This window comes from Cupressus sempervirens, chromosome 3 (genome assembly GCF_028749045.1).
Source record: "Cupressus sempervirens isolate cs-2001-9-10 chromosome 3, ASM2874904v1, whole genome shotgun sequence".
Taxonomy (NCBI): Eukaryota; Viridiplantae; Streptophyta; class Pinopsida; order Cupressales; family Cupressaceae; genus Cupressus; species Cupressus sempervirens.
In genome coordinates this window covers 451272126-451293355 of record NC_143120.1, presented here as the reverse complement: position 1 = coordinate 451293355, position 21230 = coordinate 451272126, and the positions used below count along the sequence as shown (strand labels likewise).

Here is a 21230-nt window from a genome sequence, read left to right as displayed (position 1 = left end):
CGTATCAAATTCCTCCAATTTTCCATGGAGCAGTACAGTTAATTGACTGCTGCCTTCAAAATTTCTGAACTACAGACTGCAACCAGTGTAACATACTACCGGAGAGTTCAATCACAGTACTACCTTTTTACTAATTTTGAGGCTTTGGTCAATTACAGTAGAGTTTGGTATATTTCATGATCATCCTACTTTTCTTTGGTGTGGTAACCAAAGTACCACTCACATTTATCACAACCTAGTGGAGAACTAAATGGTGAGGCTTATCAATATGCATATGCGTTTCATTTGTTAGCTTATCTATTATGATGTTATCTCCCTAGTATTTGTCTACTAAAGGTTGGTTTCAAACATCTTCACTAAACCTTTAGCATCACCTTGCTATCTTGATTTGTGACATATGCTTGGGGTAAATGAAGTTGTTGATGGTTGTATTTATCCCTTTTATAGTGATAGTTTTTTCTTGTGGGATTTTTCTTCTCACTTTCTCCATTTGTGAGATACATTTTTTGTGCTCGTGTATCTTATTAGGTCTAGATCTTGGATTCATTTTTTTAACGATTCTAGCCTTTTGCCCAAGTATGAATAGGGGTGGGTGTTTGAGTAAAGATTAGCTTTAACTATCTAGTTTACTTTTCCCTAGTAAGGCTATTCAAACTATATTTATGCTCATTAAAAGGTTTTTGAGTTATTTTATATCTCTTCACACAGGGACTTTATAGATGTTCTCACACTTGTCCTAAGTTTCCCACATTTTTACAATTTTTGGAGGATAATAAGTGGTCTACTCTTACCCTCCTCTCTTACATATACTAGTTTATTGCAGTATTTTATTCACTTTGGCATGATAGTTTTTGGTATTAGTGTGCATATGTTTGTTGTGAAAGCTTTTGTTTTTCATCCATTTTATTGCCACATCAACCAATACAACCATTTTAAAGTGGGACAACCTTTTACATTAGAGCCTAGAGATAATAAATAATAAATAATAAATAATAAACAACAAACATATCAACTATTAGGATTGCAAGCTATTGACACACATATGCTTGTTATTCTTTAGCTCTTGACAAGATGCCTTCTTGGCGATGAATTTGCCACTATTTCTGAGTCCACAACTTACAAATCCATGATTAGTTATAAATCTACTAATTATTATGATACGTCAGTCATATATATATAGATATCATTTTTTACACTTTTATTTGTGGGTCAAAATTTCAAGTTTAATGATGACAAATAACACATTATCGGTGGGTGCATTGTGGTGGTCTCACATCCAATGTCTTCTCAATGGATGGTACCTTACCACAAGGATCCTTTTTGTCACCAGCTACAACAACTCATGTTTATTAAAACATCAATTTTTTTTGATATTTTAAATTGAATCTAATAAATCATTGAATAAATTGAACTTTTTATAAGATATTGCACAAAAAAACAAACTTACTTTTATGTACTCTATGGTTTCAATTTATCTCATATGACTATAGAATAATTTTAAATTACAAGAGGCATTTGGTGTAATGACCTAGCCATGTTGTAGATGCCTAGATGGTATTGAGTTCAAATATCCTTAGTAAAAAGGAAAAAGATAATGACCCCCTTAGGCCATGTGAGCCTTTGCCAACACTTTGCCTCTTTTATTAACAATCTCACAAAGAGGATTTGCTCACCTATTGCTCTGTGTGGAGGGAATCCTAATGATAATATTGTTTGGTCTATTGTTAGACAACATAGGAAAGGTAATTCTTCCTCATATTTCCATCCTTTTCCCAAATGGTGGGTGAATTGTCTACCCACTCTTGTTGTAGTTTAATGATTGTGTTGTAAATTATCCTTTGAAAGTTTCTTTTTTAAGATCATCACCTTATATTTGCTCCTCATTAATATCATATTTTAAAGAACAATGAAAATATCGCAAAATCCACTGGCCAACATGTAACTTTTCTACTTTTGTTGATAATTGATGGTTCATATGTGTCTAGATTCTTAAGTTTAGTGCGATTTAGTTACACACTTTTCAATGGTCTTTAATAAATTGACTTTCTATAAATTATATTATACAATGTATGACAACATTTTATATTTATTTATTTCATATATTTTGTATAGTCTAATAATATTATAAAATCAATTTTAAAGACAAATTTTCAATTTATATAAAATAACTTAGATACAATTATAAATATTTTTCATGGTTTGGATAATTAATTTATTTTAAATTCTAGTTTTGTTTTTGATTAAGTAAAATAGGTTTTGAAGGGAGCCTCAAACCATTTACACATCAAAATATTTTCATTGGAGCCCGACCAAAAGATACAAGAGACCAAAGGTGAAATAGGTCACCAACCAAGATAAGGTGACCAGGGTGGCCTCATAGATATCACAATACACTTCTGCTACCACATAATACTCAATAAAATCCTTTAGGACCCTTTACTACCAAAGGAGTGAGATCTAAGAAGTTGATTAGAGAACAGTTGGGTACATTTGTATTTTTTCCCTTTAACCTTTGTCCAACCTTCCACTACTAGAGAAGCCTTCTTCCAAACCAAAGCATTGACATGCCCAATCGGAGAAACAAGAAAAACCTCACCAGATAAATTGCCCATTGGAACTCGACCCGCAGAGGGAGGGGAAACTGTGACAACCACATCCAACAAAGGATCAATAGCCAGGTTAGACAGGGCAGAGCCACCATCACCATTAGCAATCACAAACTGATGCAATGCAAGGCAGGAGAATCTCGAAAGGAGATGTCCTAGCCCCCAACAAATAACCATGCAACGGAAATACAAAAGAAAGAAGTAACAATGCAAGATTTGATACCAAATCACAACTCTTTATTTATAAAATAACTGTTACATGCAATGTGCAGGGCTATAAGGCCTTCCTGGTTATGGCCAAATACAATAGCAATTACAATAATAGTTCTGCAAGATCCCTCAACATCCAATCCAAACCCAAGCTAGTCCAGATCACACTCTAGTTAAAACCTCCAAGGAAGATTTAAACTCGTGCTTGCAAGCCCACCAAGCAATCTCCTTGTTTTCCAAGTTGCAACTACTAGCCCTTCTCAAAATTTGCTCCTCTACCACCTCCTCTTATCCCAGATGGATGAATAATGACCAGAGACTTCCCCACAAACCCTACTTATACCAATCCAAGCCACAAGTCAGCCTAGAACACAAATTAAATACCAATACATAAATTAAATGCTACAAGTTGGCCTGCAACAACAATTAAATGCCCAAAATTGATGTCTGAGTAAAATCACGATATCTCCTAGCTACAAATGAATTAGAACTTGCGCTTTGAACCATAGTTAGTACTCTAGGCCCTCTTCAATCCTTGAAATTTGCATCCTCTAACTCATTGTGCAAAATTTGTTACATAGCTTGCAACAAGCACCAAATTCCTAAGCAAGGCCGAGCTCCATAAACTATGCCGAGCAACCAAAGACCATGTCGAGTCCATAGACCATGCTGAGAAACCAAAGACCATGTTGAGTCTCCAAACCATGCCGAGCAACCAAAGACCATGCCGAGCAACCAAACACCATGCCGAGTCCCCAGACCATGCTAAGCAACTAAAGATGATGCTGAGTCCCCAGACCATGCCGAGCAACCAAAGATCATACCGAGCTCCTAGTGTGTGCCAAACACCAATATCTGCCAAGCTCCATAACACTTAACCAAAATCCCTCCAAACATGCAGGGTTGCAAGAAACCCTAAGATGCTTCTGCATCAGGAAAAGATGTTCTAGTAATTGGAAGAACATCTTATGGGATTCAACACATAAATCCCAAACTGGTTCTTCACATACATATCCTCTGAGTCTTCAACTTGTACACTCTTTCCCTTGTCTTTCTTCTTCTTCACATCCACCACAGGTGTTCCATACGTTTTCTTTCCATGTTGATCTCCATCCTTCTCAAAATATGCCAACTCAACTCAGCTGCCAATACTTAGGTTCCTCCTACTGAGCTCTTTATTCTGCACAGGAATCAAGAAAAACTTCCTACCACCTTTCTCAATAGTAAACATATTCTTGACACAATCATACACAACCCTACAATTATACTGCCAAGGTCTACCAAGCAACACATGACAACTGTTCATATTCACAATATCACACAACACTTGATCTTTATATTGCTCAATCTGGAAATCAACAAGGCATTGCTCCCTCACTTCCAAAGCATGCTCACCTTGCAGCCAACCAATTCTATAAGGATAAGGATGTCTCATTCTCTTCAAACCAAGTTTCAAAACCATCTCTTCAGCAACAAGGTTATCAATACTACCACCATCCAAAATCACTTTGCAGACTTTACCACCAGACTTACAATGAGTTTTGAACAAACTAGTCCTCTGACAAGAATTTTATGTCCTCTCACTAACCAGTACTCGCCAAGCCAGCAAACTTTCTCCTTGCTCAGGCTAACTATCTTGGACTGCAACCTCATTCACAACAACAATTGTCCTACCAATTGGACATTCAGAAGATCTATGCCCTTCTTGACCACACTTGAAACAATTACCTTTGAATCCACCTCCACCTGTCCTTCTTTTCTATTCAACAGGTTTTGGTTCACCTTTTGCTTTTGGTTTAGTCTGTGCTGAACTATCCTGCTTCTCCTTCCCTCGGAAACTACCTTAATTCTTCCTCTTTAGGTTATCCTCTGCTCTCAAAGCATATTGATAAGCATCCTCAACTGAAGAAATATTTAGCATACCAACCTCATCTTGAATATTGAATCTCAAACCATTAATGTACTGAGGTACCATTTCCTTTGACAATTCTCTATGACCAGACTGAATAGTCAACTTGTACAACTCCTCTGTATAATCTTTCGCAGACATATCTTTCTGCTTTAGATTATACAATCTTTTAAACAACTCAAGTTCATAATCAACAGGAATGAACTTATCCTTCAACTTAGTCACCATCAATCTCCACCTAGTGATCTTCATTTCACCTTCCTCTTCTCTATCTCTTTGCAATTCTTTCCACCAAAGAGCAGCATGTCCTTTCAACTTAGTTTGTGCCAACCTTACTCTGAGTGGATCCTCAATATCCTCAATCTCAAAGTAGTCTTCTAATTCACCAATCCAATCAATCAGGTCTTCAGGATTCAAAGTACCTGAGAAATTAGAAACCTCCATCTTATGCTTCAACTTCAATTGAGATCCAGGTCTAGCAAACTGACCAGCCCTAGTTCCGATAGGTCTCTCCACATGATCAGTTTTGTCCTCACCACTAGATCTAGCAATTTCAAAGTCTTCAACAACTTCCTCATAACTACCCTCAATACCCACATGCCTAGGTACACCACCTAAAACACAATTTCAACAATCATGTCACTCTTCATCAATGCTATCTGAGATTTGAACTCTACTCTAACCTCCTCCATTTCAGATCTGAAATTTGTTTTAACCTTCTTTAAGATCCTTTCTTCTACAACATCACTAAGATCATCAATTTCCTTAGGATCCAATCTTTTTGGAGGCATCTTCCAAAATTTAGCAAACGTTAAGCAACATATTGACTAATCCAGAAGATCAATCAGCCAAAAGATCAACTTTCTCTGCAAGTCCCGGTGTAAACTACCTCTGCTTTGACAATCTGTCAACACATTTAGGAATAACCTTTGCTCTGATACCATCTGATGCAGCGCAATGAAGGAGAATCCCCAAAGGAGATGTCCTAGCCCCCAACAAATAACCATGCAACAAAAATACAAAAGAAATAAGTAACAATGCAAGATCTAATACCAAATCGCAACTCTTTATTTATAAAATAACTGTTACATACAATGTGCTAGGTTGTAAGGCCTTCTCGGTTATGGCCAAATACAATAGCAATTACAATAACAGTTCTGCAAGATCCCTCAAGATCCAATCCAAACCTAAGCTAGTCCAGATCACACTCTGGTAGAAACTTCCAAGGAAGATCTAAACTCATGCTCGCAAGCCCACCAAGCAATCTACTTGTTTTCCAAGCCGTAACTACTAGCCCTTCTCAAAATTTGCTCCTCTACCACCTCCTCTTCTTCCAGATGGATGAATAACGACCAAAGACTTCCCCACAACCTCTACTTGTACCAATCTAAGCCACAAGTCGGCCTAGAACACAAATTAAATAACAATACATAAATTAAATGCCACAAGTTGGCTTGCAACAACAATTAAATGCCCAAAATCAATATTTGAGTAAAATCGCGATATCTCCTAGCTCCAAATGAATTAGAACTCACACTTCGAACCGTAGTTAGTACTCTAGGCCCTCTTGAATCCCTAAAATTTGCATCCTCTAAATCATTGTGAAAAATTAGTTACATGGCCTGCAACAAGCACCAAATTCCTAAGCAAGGCCGAGCTCCATAGACTATGCTGAGCAACCAAAGACCATGCCGAGTCCATAGACCATGCTGAGCAACCAAAGACCATGTCAAGTCCCCAGACCATGCCGAGTTTCCAGACCATGCTGAGCAACTAAAGACCATGTCGAGTCCCCAGACCATGCCGAGCAACCAAAGACCATACCAAGCTCCTAGTGTATGCCAAACACCAGTATTTGCCAAGCTCCATAACACTTAACCAAAATCCCTCCAAACATGTAGGAGTGCAAGCAAACCCAAGATGCTCCTGCATCACAAACGCAGAGGAATCCATAGGAGCAGAGTCTTTAAGGACAGATTAACGCTGAACAAAATCCCCAAACCACCAAGGTCTTTTCTTTGATTTCCTCAATTCCGTAGGATAGTATGCAACAATATGTCTAGTCCCGGAGCAGACCCTACAACGGAAAAGAATTCCTTTATAGTCTAGAGTTTGAATCCAGGAACCTTCATTGTCTAGTTTTGTTTTAATTAGTAAGTGACTCTAAATTTATTGATTTTTAAAATGTACTAAGCACTGCCATTGTCTTTGGTATGTGTTTTCCAAATGGCAGCAACCTTTTATTTAAATTGAGAACAAGCCATGAAATGTGACATGTCTATTCATTAGTTAGATAATTAATATGATAAAAAATCAATCATTCTTATATATATATATATATATATATATATACGTTTATTCAACAGAAGCTCCCAAACATTAACACTCCCTCTTAGTTAGGGAGGATAAACACATGTATTACCTCAAAGTAATATCAAGTCAACAAGATTAAGGATATCTTTGATAAGAAGATATCTAACATTTTGACATCATGAGTATCAGTCTTCAGAATGTTAAGATGCAAGATATTCACCAAGTACTATGAGTAATGGCCTCTAGAACATCAAGTTATATGATATTCACCACGTACTTTGTGTAATGGCTTCTAGAACATCAATTTGCATAACATTCACCATATACTCAAAAAATGTTTATAAGGTATGTGCACACACATTCCCATAATGTTTACTATATAAACATCCACCATGCAAGGTATTAATCTATCATGATCTGCATGGACATTGTAAGATATCCATCATAATAGAAAATCAAGTTATTCTAAGATTGTCAGCTTTCAATAACTTCTTCAAATACAAGTGACATCATTTGGAAGTAATCACTTCTTCATGATGTACATAGAGGGGTAGGCCCATTAAAATCACAGTCATGATGTATATTCATGAATCACAATCCTCTTGACTGCTACAATTTATTGATCATTGGAGAATCCATCTCAACATGGTTTACTCCCTCTGAATCAATACGATAGAGATCGCCGAAGGTTGATTGAACCATATCCTCTATTTGCTCCTTTAGATGAATGTATTAGACTTCCTCTGAATATCAATCTTTTGAGCTCCTTTACCTTTGAAGAAGTGTCGAACTCCCTTTGACACTGAAATCAATTTCCCTTTTCCTACAACAACATTCTCGGAGAAGATCAAGGCAAATAACTCTTATAGAATGTTGAGTTTAATCAAGATGTTAGTAATTTAACTCATGCCTATTACTAACAATATAACATAAATAATTGTAAGATAACTTTTTATTTTATATTTTCAATAATAGAATTAAGATAACATAATACTTAATTTTAATCATAATATAATACTAAACTTCACCTTTACCTTTTATACTCTCATAATGAATCAAATCATCAAATGTCATTTTTGAATGAACTTATATATATATCACAATATTCTATACAAAACACATTATATGTTATTGAGCGTATATATTCTCAACTATAATATCTCATATGATATATAATAAAATGCCTAAAACCATATCTTTATATATACCTTAATGGGTCAATGCAGGATGCCTTTACCCCCTTTATAGTCCTATCCCTTAAATTAGACTACTTGTATTCTCACCTTCTTATATTTTTTTATTACTTATAATGGGTGGCCAATGTCATTTCTTTCCAATGTTATCCTTTATGTCCTTACATCTTCGTTGCTTGAGATCTCTCTCATATATTATACTAACTCCCCATCTAGCGGGTGACATTACCACATAAATGTATGAATAGTGGTCCCTACCCCTACTTTGATGGTATCCATATGGGGTATCTTTTCAAAGATGTAGAGATGTTTATATATTGCTCTTTACACTCCACACTTGATTTGATGTTTATTAAATTGACGTAAGTACTTTTACTTGGACTTATTTTTGTGGTCCCTTTCTTTTATTTCACTTACTAATTTCACCATTAGTTATTTGCTGACTTAGATATATGACATTTGTTCTTCTTAAATAACCATACTCATAACATTTGTTAGCATCGTATCTGTTGGTGAACTAAGTCATGTTTAGTTTCTTAATCACTGATCAGATGCTATTATACTATGGGGTGCCGGTACACCAGACTGAGTGTTTGACAATATACCTCTGCAAGCAGATTATCCACGGTACCCTAATATCAAGACCAAATTGCATGAGAACTATTTGACAAAATGTCTGGTATCATATCTGCTTTGGTTTATTCAAATACAACTTAGTATTGTTTATTCATATACTACTTAGTATTGTTTTGAATCATCAACCCCCCACCTAATCCAACAACATTACAATAGATAGTTGACCGCTTGACATTATCAGAGAAGGATAATGCAGCTCTGAAAGTCACAACTCTTTCTCTCTTGATAGTTTCCCAAGGTCTCTTACTATAGTTGCAAAAGTTCGAATCAGTGAACCAAATTGTCTAGGACACTATTCACTCCCTATTTGAATCATTAAATGACTTAAACCAACAGGTTGTGACTAACTCTTCACGCATCCAAGACCTCTCTGAAACTTTTACCACACAAACAACAAGCATTGCAAAAGGTATCAGCTCCATTATTGAAGACTTTGGGGATATTGGAGACCTCAAGGACAAGCAGACCGAGCTTGTTTATAAATAAACATCTCTCTTGACTGAAACAAAATAGAAAATTAAATCTCGAGCCTCCACTTGCAGAATTCTAGCACTACGCCTCTACTAAAGGACAAAAAAATTGTCCAAGAGAAGTTGGCAGAAGACCAAGTTAGGCGCTTCAGGGAACTCAACCTTCAGGTTAGAGATCTTCCTTCGTCCTCCATTGATCCTCTCCCCACAAGCTACTCATTTCTCAGCGAGCAACTGGGTATTTCTAGTATTACATTAAATAGAGCATGGTTTGGACACGATGGTACTCTTTTTCTTAGGTTTCTCTCATTGGCTGATTGACTACAAGCTCTTAAGGCAAAGAAGAAGCTCTTCCTTCTTCCACAAAGATATTTCTTGATGAGGACCTCACAAAATCATAAATAGCTGAACTAAAGCACTCTAGGAGTCTTGTGGTAGAAGAAAGGAGTAACAAAAAATGGGCAGTAACAAGGAATCTAAAAGCAGTTATTCGTGACTCACCTCCCAAAGGTTGGGATATGAAACATACCCAAGCCAAATGATGGTCTGAGCACCAAAAATTGGGCAAGTCTAAGCCCTTCATTGGCTCTTTGCTTGTCAACTATTGGAATGGCAATGGCTCCTTGTGGTCTTTGCCAGTCTTACTTCATGATGCAGTTGGGTATGTTGATTTGTTGGTTGTTACCAAGACTCACGAGAGTCTTGCTCGGCTCCTTCCAAGTTACATAAGGTATCAATGGCTTTCAGTTTGCAGACAGGAGGTTTTTGCTTCAGGTGGTGTGCATGGTTCTGGTGGGGTTCCTTGTTTGATTATAGATGATTTATTTAGTACTACCACATTGGTTCTTTCTGACACTCATGCCATATTTATGTGGATCCCGGTTGGAGGCACCAGTTGCTATCAGATTGATATCTTTATTGCCGTATGTTACTTTCCGTTGACTTCCTCACCTTGTGATAGTATTGAGGATGGGAACCCTTTTACAGACCTATTCCAGAGCAGCTCCAAGTTTGGGGCTATGAGTGACATCGTAATCTTAGGTGATTTTAATGCACGGACTAAAGATCTCCAGACCCCTAGTATGACCATGGGTCCAACTTGATTTGTACTACTAAGAGGGATCCTACTAGTATGGGGCTTTGAAGCATTTGTCCGAGGATCAGAGTGGACCTCTAACTTGCTATGGTTGCCACCTCCTCCAACTCTGTGAGTCCTCCGACTTGGTGTATTTGAATGGCCTCTCTTGCTTTTCGGGTTCTAAGCTTTTTACGTGTTGGCCTTATAGTGGGGGTGCAAGCATGGTTGATTATATCCTCATTGTTTCTTCTTTCCTCCTCTCCATCCAAAACTTTACTATCTTCTGTCTTCCCTTGGCTGATCATGCCCTCCTTAGCCTTTCGGTTCGTGTTTCTTCCCACCCTCTACCACCCACCTCTAGTCACCCTACCCATATCCACCTCCATACTTGTTTCTATTTTGAGGATAGTGATTAAGACCTCTTCATTTTTCATTTGAGAAGATTCCTTTGCCCTACTAGCTTCACGGATCACAATCAGGTATCCACCATGTTTCACTCACTAGCTACCGCAATTTGGGAGTTGACTCCTCCTCTCTATCCCCCACCGCTCCATTCCCAACACTCCCAGATTTGTTGGACATAACACTTGTCCCATGAACCAGTGGTTTAATGATGCTTGTAAAACTTTCCACCGCTCCTTGCACTTGGCTTTTGATACTCATTCCCTCACTTTCACCAATTTACAACTCTTACAAATGCTTTCTTCGCCATAAGAAATGATTATTTATTGCTTCACAGGACAGATCCCTTCGTGACACGCTTATTCAATATCCCAAGTTGTTTTTGCGTATCATGTTCCCCTGGTCTAGCCAACCCCAGTCCACCCCAACCTTTGCCTCCTTGCCTCCCATGTCTCCACGTTGTATGAAATCTTGGGTTAGCTCTCTCCCCTTCCCAACCCACTCCCCCATTGTCACTTATTCTCCACCTCCAACATTTACGAGGCCATCAAACTTATGAGATGCAACAGGGTGGTTGATGAGGAGGGTTTTCAAGCTGAGCTCTTCAAGCTCGGTACCATAATCCTGGGCCCTTATCTCTCTACACTCTTTAATAGAGTGGTTTGTTTTGGTTTTGCAGACTCATGGTCAAGACACGTTGTTCACCTGATCCATAAGTTTGGGTTGGCCTCCTATCTCGAAAACTATAGGACCACCATGATTGGGCATACATTTACCAAACTTTATGCTACAACATTGAATACTATTTTATCTAGTGAGCTTGATAGGAAGAATTGTAGGGCTAAGAGTCAAGCAGTATTCAAGGCAGACTACCAGACCATGGATCATATCTTTACACTACAAGCTATTATCGAGGAGGCTCAACACCACTTGAAGAAAGTCTACTGCTATTTTGTGGATTTTCGTAAGGCTTTTGAATCTGTCCCTAGAGCGGCCTTTTTTCAAAGATTGAGAGATATTGATATTTTTGAGATCTTACTGACAACTATCATTAGGTTATATGAGACAGTGATTGGTAGACTCAGGACCATAGAGGGCCTCTCCGACCCTATCCAGAGCACCATTTGGTGAAGTAGGGTTGCCCCCTCTTGTCCACCTTGTTTGGGATCTACATTGATGAGCCTGAGGCCTTTCTTAGTGAATCCTCGCTTCTGGATGATGGTTGTCATCTACACCAGGTATAGATCTCCATCCTTCTCTTTGTTGATGAGGTGGTTCTTCTTGCCTCTTCTCTTGAGGATCTTCAGAGGCTTTTGGTAGACTTGCATCTTTTTGCGACATAAGACAGTTGGTCATGAACCTTGAGAAGACTTGTGTTATGGTCTTCAATGGTCTGAAGACCTCACATCTCCATTTTCACTTCTAGGGTCAGGAAGTTGAGATTACATCATCTTACACATACCTTAGGGTTAAGTTTTCTGGATCTCATTTTAGCTTGAGACCAACCATTCAACCTTAGATTAATAAAGGGTTGGGTTCCCTTGCCATGCTCAAGAAATAGTGCTTTAGACACCACTTTCAGGATACATCGTCTAAGCTATCCCTTTTGGATTCCTTTGTAAGACCCAGAGTGCTCTATGGTTCAATGGTTTGAGTCCTTCCTTTTTAGATTTGGATTGGGCCATGATGGAGCATACCCAAACTATGCTCCTCCGTTGGATTATCAGATGTCATAGATCTACCCCTCACAATATTATTTTGGTTGAGTTTGGAGCTCACCCATTTAGGCTTGCAATCATTTTTGACCTGATCTGGTTTCTCCACCGTCTTCATGGCTTTGCAGACTCACCTGAAGGCCAACATAGATACCCTTAGCCTACTACTCCTCAGTTGCTATTACAGACTCCGATCCAGCCACTAGAGCCCATTGTTGGTATGCTTAGGCTATTGTCTTGTTGAGTTCAGTTGGGATCGACATTGACTATTTCCATCCCTACTAGTTCTCATTGGACGCTCTTGCTCATCTACTCCCCTCTCGGTAGGAGTTGAACGGGCATGTCAAACTTGACATTTATAGGCAGTATATCATATGGACCTAGGTGGATCCTCTAGGGGGACTACATCCAAGGATGGCTTTCTACGCCAAGCACTTCTTAGATATTCGGTATGAGATTATTTTACGCCTTGATTACTTACACAGGTACTGGACACACGGCCTGCGTATCTCCCTTGGCTCCTTCAAGATGGGCTAGCACAAACTCCAGATCCAAGTTGATCACCATATTGCTAGAGAGGATCGGGTGTGTAGACTTTGTACCTTAGTGGAGGAAGAATCTGAGATCCATTTCCTTTTCAGATGCCCTATATACTACGAGATTAAAGGGAGATTTTATTGTCTATTTAGAGATTGCAGATTCGTCTTAGATTTTTTATAGGTACACAAATTAGCATTGCATTGCGATCTATCTCCGTGAGTCCTTACAACTTCATGACCATACTTTATAGCTATCATTTCCTAGGCATCAGACCCAAACACAACTTATTATGCCCCTCTTCTCACCCTTAGCTTCGTCTCAGGGTGTGAAGCGACCATACAATTTCCCTAACACAGGTCATTCTAGATCTGTGAGACCCCACAGGTGATCTCTTCACCAACGAAACTCCTATCGTAGCAATCAACTTCATCACATGGCCTCTGGTAGCTGCACAGATCAATCATTGTTGGACTTTTTCTAGATGAGGACAGATACCTAATCTTTTTTATGATGTCTTTTCCTTTCTTCTTCTTTTGTTGTACTTGTTCTTTTTTAGACACCATTTGGTGCTCCGTTTTTCAGCTTTCTTCTTGGTGTTAGCTTCCAGTCCCATAGACCCACATTGTGGTCTTTTGTTGGACATTAATAAAATTATCTTATCTTATCTAAATTTAGAATGTAGTTGTGCCATCGGTTGGGTAACATAATCATTAAGTCATATTAAATAGACAATTATCGGATACTCAGAGGGACATGTCTCTCTATTGTTTTGTTCTATATTATATGTTTAACCTGATCATAACATTCTCACATGATATTAAGCACAGTCATCCTTGACCCAATATCGTTCTTAGCAAATAGTGATATCCTTATTATTCATTGATGTGAATGTTTTGTAGACACTAGTTGTTCATATCTAAGATCAAGAAATGAATTACTTTTAAAACTTTCTGCACTAAAACACAACTTCTAATGATGCAACTGACATTGATTCTACAAAATTGCCCTTCACATTCAATTGTCTACAATTTTGAATTCTTGCAAACATTGGAATCAAATTGCTTTACAAGATGCGCTAAAAATCCTTTGCAAGTTGTATCAAGTATGAGCTAGATTTTAGATGCACTTAAACACACAAATGCTTATGTTATTGAAATGGATTCATCCTCAATCAAGCTAGGAAACTCCCATTCATCAGACCATGTTGTAGCAAAGCTTACATTGTTCAATATAACATACCATATTGTACCAAATATGTTTAAAATGCTCTAAAACGACAAAAGATTCGAGTACTTCGCATAAAATGTGTAAAGAAAATAAGTCCACTTCCTATTATATTTTTTATATTACCTATCATTATTTCAAACCAGCATTAGAAAACTTGGAACTACTTTTGTAGAACTCTATGTTATTAATAGTCTGGCTTTGATATCATGTTGGTTTATTTAAGGATTGCTGTAAATGTATTAAGCATTGCTATTGTCGTTGGTATGTGCTTTCCAAATGGCAACAACCTTTTATTTAAATTGAGAACAAGCCATGAAGAGACATGTCCCATGAATGGGACATGTGGGAGGTGTCTATTCATTAGCTATATATATATATATATATATATATATATATATCAATTTCTCTCACATAACAATAAACTTATATATAAATTATATCTCATATATAATTTATATATAAGTTTATCCGACAAAAGCTACCAAACATCAACAAAATTTGATTAGAATATAAACAACAATAAGTGGGGTAGTATGCCTTGCATAAATTATGTTTAGATATCAAAATAAATTGTTATTGATGTTGTGAAAAAATTAAAGGAGAAGTTAATAGTAAATTTGGTAATTAAAGCTGTAAATATAATTATTTTTAAAAATGAATTTGTAATTTTTTATTTGAGATTTTACTTAATGGACAAATTAATTCAATTATTTATATAAATAATAAATAAAGTTAATCAAATGAATCTAACTTATAATTTTTATATGCTTATCAATTTTATTAGTTTATTATTTATTTTAGAATTTAATTAAATTTATTAAATAATTAACAATGATCTGCATAATGGTTAGTATCATGGTTCATGGTGATAGTTCATGGTTAGGAGTATGATTATGTTTTAGTGTTTATGGTTAGGATCATAGTTAAGGTTGACCTTTATGCCATCATTACTCTTATTGTTAGGGTTATGAGAAATAGGTTTAAGATTTATGTTGTGGTTGTAATTATGGTTAAGGTTAGGATTTTCATTATAGTTTAAAACTTTGTTTAGGGTTAACAAAAGAGTTCATAAATTTACATCATGGGTTTAGAGTTTGTGTTATGAATTTGTTTAGAATTAGGGTTTGATATTTATGTTAGGGTTAGAGATATAATTACGATTAAGGTTAGGGATGTCAATATGATTTAGTTAGACTAAGAGGTTACATCATGGTTATTATTGTATGGTTGAGGTTAAAAGTTTGATTATGGTTAGGATTAAGCTTACATTTGAGATTATATTTAAGAACATGGTTAGTTTATGGTTAAATTTAGGGTCTTTATTACTATTAGAATTAGGATATAAGTTTAGGTTTATTCATGATTAGAGTTAGGGTTGTATTTACAAATTAGGTTATGAACTCATGTAGGATTAAGGTTATGGTTAAGATTATGATTTAATTTTTCTAATAAGTTTTAAGATAAAGTTTATTATAACAAAGCATGGTTAAATCGTCTAACCACCCTTATTAGTTACAAAAATATATAAGCAAAATAATAGACCAAATTTTCCTCCTAATTCACTTAAGATACCATAATGGTAAATAAATTGTCTAACCAATGCATTTTTAGACAGTGCTATTCTAGGCACCTATATATTTTATTCAAAGGTTGATGTAGTCAATGTCCTTATTTGTGCATTTAATGCCCATACATACTCAGGGAGTTGCAGTTTGGAGGTTGTATTTAAGGGCAGGTCCCTATGCAACTGTTAGGCTTAATAAAATTTGTATATAAATTTAGTGAGAAAAAATCAGATACACTAAAAAATGGGAAATTTCTTATGAAGCCATGTGTCATTTTTCTCAACAAACAACTTCTGCTGCTTATTTTAGTCCCCCATTTATTTCAAAGCTTATTTTTAAATATGAAGACAAGGGTCCCATGGAAGGGGCTTGGGCTCTATTTTTGTGGAGTGGGTAACCCCATGATAATTTAAAATTTTGGGGGAAGGAGGGGTAGGGCTTGAGGTTTATTTAGAATATTTTCCTACTAAATAGGAGCTCCAATTTTTAGCTTGTTCAATTTGAGGGGGTGGAAATGGGGTGGGGTTGGAAATAGCCCCTTGAGCTTAGGGAATTTGTTGCCACATGTCAATACTTCCTTTATTTTTTCATCAAAGCTAATTAATAATTTTAAAATCTAATACCATTTTCACTCTCAAACTCATGGACCTTAAATTTAGGAGTTAAAATTTTTAAGCTGAAAGAAGCCCCCTTCCATGGGACCGCAACCTAAGAAGTGGCTGCTCCAAAAGAATAGCGATAGATTCTAAATTTTGTAGTTGCTTAAACTTAACCACAAATTGCACTTAAGCAACCACATGGGGACATGGGGTAAGTTAGCTATGATATCGTATAGGCGAATTCTCATGTGAGTGCCCAATACGCAGTTCCTGGCTATGTTAACAACTTTATTATTGCTTCCTTTCACTCCAACCAGTTAACTGTTACCTCTCCCCCCAATTATCGTCCAAAAAACCTAGTACCTACCCACAAACATGCCAAAACAAATCACCATGAACACCAATAGCCGTTAGCTTTTAAAACTTTTTAAAATTTTCTTAATTGTTGATTGGTCTGTTTGTGCCAAAAGTACTATAACCACTATTTGGGGGTCTTATTGACGGGTAATCGGGTAAACGTTTTAAAATGACACTTCTAGACTATTTGGCATCTATGAGTTCTACAAAGCTGAAAGGTTAGCTTTAAGCTCTCAATTTCCACATACTTAAGTGCATCTAGGTCGTTTCCACACACTTAGATGTATCTAGGTCGTTTGCCTAGTCTGTAGCTAAGATTCAATGTTTGGTCATGAATTATGATTCTGTCTAGCCAATTGTAGGTTTATAGGTTTTCAATTGGAAATTTATTTCAAAATTTGTTACTCGGGTGTATAATTTCAAGGTTTTACTGGAAATTACACTAGGGAGCGAAACTCAGCGTGGCCCGGGGAGCCGAGAACGAACTCAGATGACATCTTTGTAGCCGGTTCCAATTGGAAGTTAAGGGAGTACGTGCTAACTGTAATCTGAAGCTTGGACTTCCCTGAAAGTTGGCGTTTTGGCAATGATGAGAAAAAATCTGTTTACCAGTGCTTTTTAGCATTAATTCTACTGGATTGGCTTCTCAAAGTAACAAGGCTGCCCCACAAGGTAAGTAGGAGCAGGTTTACATGTGGGTTCTGCCCATAACATTAAATTAGCTTCAATTTACGACGCAGCATTTTTTGGTAAATATAGTGGTATACATGTCCTCCTATTGGGTGAAGTTGAATTTTGTTTATTTTTAAAAACCTTTTGAACTGGAACAGTTGGTCAGACCACACAAGGACCATTTAAGTTTAAGCACATTAGGCTTAAATGGGTAGTTGTATGGATCTTTAGTAGAAAATTTCCAATTCGGGGAAATTGTTTCAGTGAATAGAGGTTTAACAAATGTCAGACAAAAGGTTGCTGGGAATCGGTTTTGTGTTGTGTTTTATCTATGTACAGATAGAATTCACTAAAGGGGTATCCAGCAAGGGCTTTGCAGTAACCAACCTGCAGTTTTTGCAATGGAGAGGGCTTATTGATCCTTGCCCTATTGGGCTAAATAATGTGGGTTTTGAGCAAGGGCAGGGAAACGATTTTAGATTTCAAATACATCATGTTTATGGCTCATGTTCCCCAATAAAGAGGCCTGCCAATGTGTCATTGGTTGAAGTTGCTCATGGGATTCTTGCAAGCGATGTTGCAAGGGAGAATGCTAATACCGTTGATTCAAGTGGGGATCTGGAGAGTTGGGTTGCATCAGGGGAGACCATTGGTACAGGGAACTACATTGTCAGAGTAGGATTTGGCACCCCTTCTTCTGGAATGTATGTTCTAATTGACACGGGCAGTGACATTACATGGATCCAGTGTGATCCTTGCCCTCAATATTACAAGCAGCAGGACGCTATGTTCCAGCCCATGGCATCCACCTCGTACAGGGCCCTGCCCTGCAACTCCTCCACATGTCAGCAGCTCAAGAGGTTTTCAAAGGTATGCTTTAATTCCTCTTGCAATTATAGAGTTTCCTATGGAGACAATTCGACGACAAAAGGAGACTTTTCCCTTGATATTTTAACACTGAGATCTAGTGATACAAGCCTTGTTTCAGTACCAGATTTTGCATTTGGATGTGGGCATGCCAATAGAGGGTTGTTTAGTGGGGCTGCAGGGTTGCTGGGTTTGGGTCAAAGCTCCATTGGATTCCCATCTCAGACCTCCTCAGCCTTCGGGCAAGTATTTTCATATTGCCTTCCTAGTGTGTCTTCTTCTGTGCCTTCTGGATTTTTACACTTTGGAGAAGCGGCTACATTGGACTATGACGTGCAGTTTACCCCTTTTGTGGGTAGCAGATCCAGCTCTTCTCAGTATTTCATTAAATTGATAAATATTAGTGTTGGTGATGACCTACTTGCCATATCTACCGCCATTATGGTTGATTCAGGCACAGTGATTTCTAGGTTGGAGCAATCTATATATGGTAAATTGAGGGACACCTTTAACCAAAACATGCCCAAATTGCAAAAAGCTTCCTCAGTTTCGCCCTTTGATACCTGTTTCCAAGTTTCTTCTATTTATGAGATAAACATACCTTTGATTACCTTACACTTCCAAAATAATGCAGATCTTCATTTGAATCCTGTGCATATACTTTATCCTGCTGATGAGGGAGTTATGTGCTTTGCATTTGCTCCTAGTTCCTCTGGACGCTCTGTGTTAGGCAATTTCCAACAGCAGACCTATAAATTTGTCTATGACATACCCAATGCAAGGTTGGGGATTTCTTCAATAGAATGCAATTAAAACAGTCGCTGGTCTTTTGTAGGAAGGACAAGTGATGTTGTGAGGGAAACTCCGAGAAGTTGCTTGCAATCAAAGGAAGCTAATTGTACTCAGCAAAGTTTTAGATGCTAACTACTTATAGCTGGTAAACTTATAGTGGATAAGAAATTAACTATATCTGTACTTATGTGTATGTGGAACTCAGAAAGATTGACAAGGTCTGATTCATCACAAATCTTATTAAATATCTAAGCATAAAGAGGTGCAAATTTGAGCTATTTTGAAATTTCTTTGTTCCCCGAGGAGAACTGATGTACCCATGAGGGTTGCTGGTTAGTCTGTGGCCTAATATAGCTGCCTTATTAACACTCAATTCATATAATATTCATACCGCGGAAAACTTATTGCAGTATGTAGGTGATACAGGACAAGGATCCTATGGTTTTTGTAACTGCTATAAAGTGGGAACCTGTAGCTAAGTATACCGGGTTCAAAATGTTTCAATTCGTTATTCCATTATTCAAAATTATGATTTAGATTGTAACATCTTATTTACCCGTATTTGTTTAGTGATTAAGCTGTTTTATTCACCGTACTTAATTAAATCAAATAAATTACAGCGGAACAAACTCCTTGAACATGATATCACTTGATAGCTAGGATGTTCAGAGATCAATTAGAAGACAATAAATAAGAAATAATCTACGGTGGCATTTCAGGAACTTGGCAACTTCATCAGTAAATCAATAACTACTTAGCAATGTATAGTCTTTTGAATAAATTGCTGGCAAACGATGCTTATACTGTATACAGCTGCCAATTTTTTTAGAGGGACAATTTCTCAGCAACACAATGTTATTATGTTATTCTTGGGATGTGGTTTTTGTTTTATCCTATGTTGTGCATAGACTGAGGCATTTAAGTAGTATAAGTGATCATTTAATTTTCATTATAAATCTAGTGTCTATTTTAGAAATTGGAGCGCAGGTAAGTTATTACTCTAAGAAGGTGGTCCGTGTGTTGCTAACTAAAACTTCTCCATATTGAAAACTTTTGAATAAAACATGCTTCATTCTTGTTATGTATCATTATAACAAATGTAATATATGTTATAAATAGTTCTATTGTTTGTTGTGTTTTTGCTATAAGGTTGAAGTATATTCTGTAACTCATAATAACTCTACTAAAATTAAGATAGATTGCTTTATCATTCCTTTCATTTAGTATCATTGCTTGTTCAACTCTTGATTCTAATTTAGAGATTTGGTAAAACCTTGGATTTTAGTGAGAGTTACCTATAGAAATCAATCTTTTTTAGGTGCAATTAATTGAGATTGACAAATGTATATTGAAAAATTTAATAGAATGGATTTTGAATTATGAAAATTTAAAATGGAAAACATGTTAGTTAATTGGCCACATTAATGGTTCTTGGAGACCAAATATTAGATATAGGCTAGTTTAATTATCAAGCTGTGCATTTTGAATTAAGGAAAGTTTGAATACTTTCAGCATCCTAATAAATAAGTTGAGATCCAATGCTATCAAAATGGATGATGTAGATCAATGCTTAACCTTATTATGTTCTTTACTATATTTTTAATAGTGTCTTGTTACAATTGGACAAAAATCACAGTTTCTAAGCAGAAGCTTGAGTAGGTGGTTCGATCTTTGTTGTCTAATGAAGTAAGGTGGAAATCTAGAACTTCAATTGATGATTTATTTTTTAGAAGTTACATGAAGGAAAAGACAAGAAAAAGAAGGGAGAGAACTTATTTTCAAAATTGAATGGAAAAAAAATTTATAAAATAAAAATAATAATTTTTTAGATTTTTTTTTTTTTTAAATAACCTTACCCACAGTAATAATCTACATAATTCCATCTTGAAATCGATAATAATCTTGTAGCTTTCTGGTAAAGCAGATTACCTACACCTTATTGAAGAGTATTAATGGCAGGTATCGCTAAGAAAAAGTGTATCTATTGCTATGGTAAACTATGTTTTGTTGAAGATTATAGCTGATAGAAATCTTTACCTCTGATATTATTGGAGAAGAAATTTATGATGAAATGTCTAG

The 21230-nt window shown here is 36.6% G+C and overlaps 1 protein-coding gene across 1 annotated transcript; it reads left to right on the top strand.

Moving 5' to 3' along the window:
* The first annotated feature begins 17061 nt into the window (after positions 1-17061).
* LOC149567018 (aspartyl protease family protein 2-like) lies at positions 17062-19695 on the top strand. The gene has a single exon (XM_089820223.1). It carries the CDS (start codon positions 17775-17777, stop codon positions 19170-19172), a length of 1398 nt encoding a protein of 465 aa, XP_089676349.1. The 5' UTR covers positions 17062-17774; the 3' UTR covers positions 19173-19695.
* The last annotated feature ends 1535 nt before the right edge of the window (positions 19696-21230 follow it).

Excerpts from the sequence above, each read along its gene's own strand:
- LOC149567018 (XM_089820223.1), top strand. The coding sequence starts at position 17,775 with ATGTCAGACAAAAGGTTGCTGGGAATCGGTTTTGTGTTGTGTTTTATC.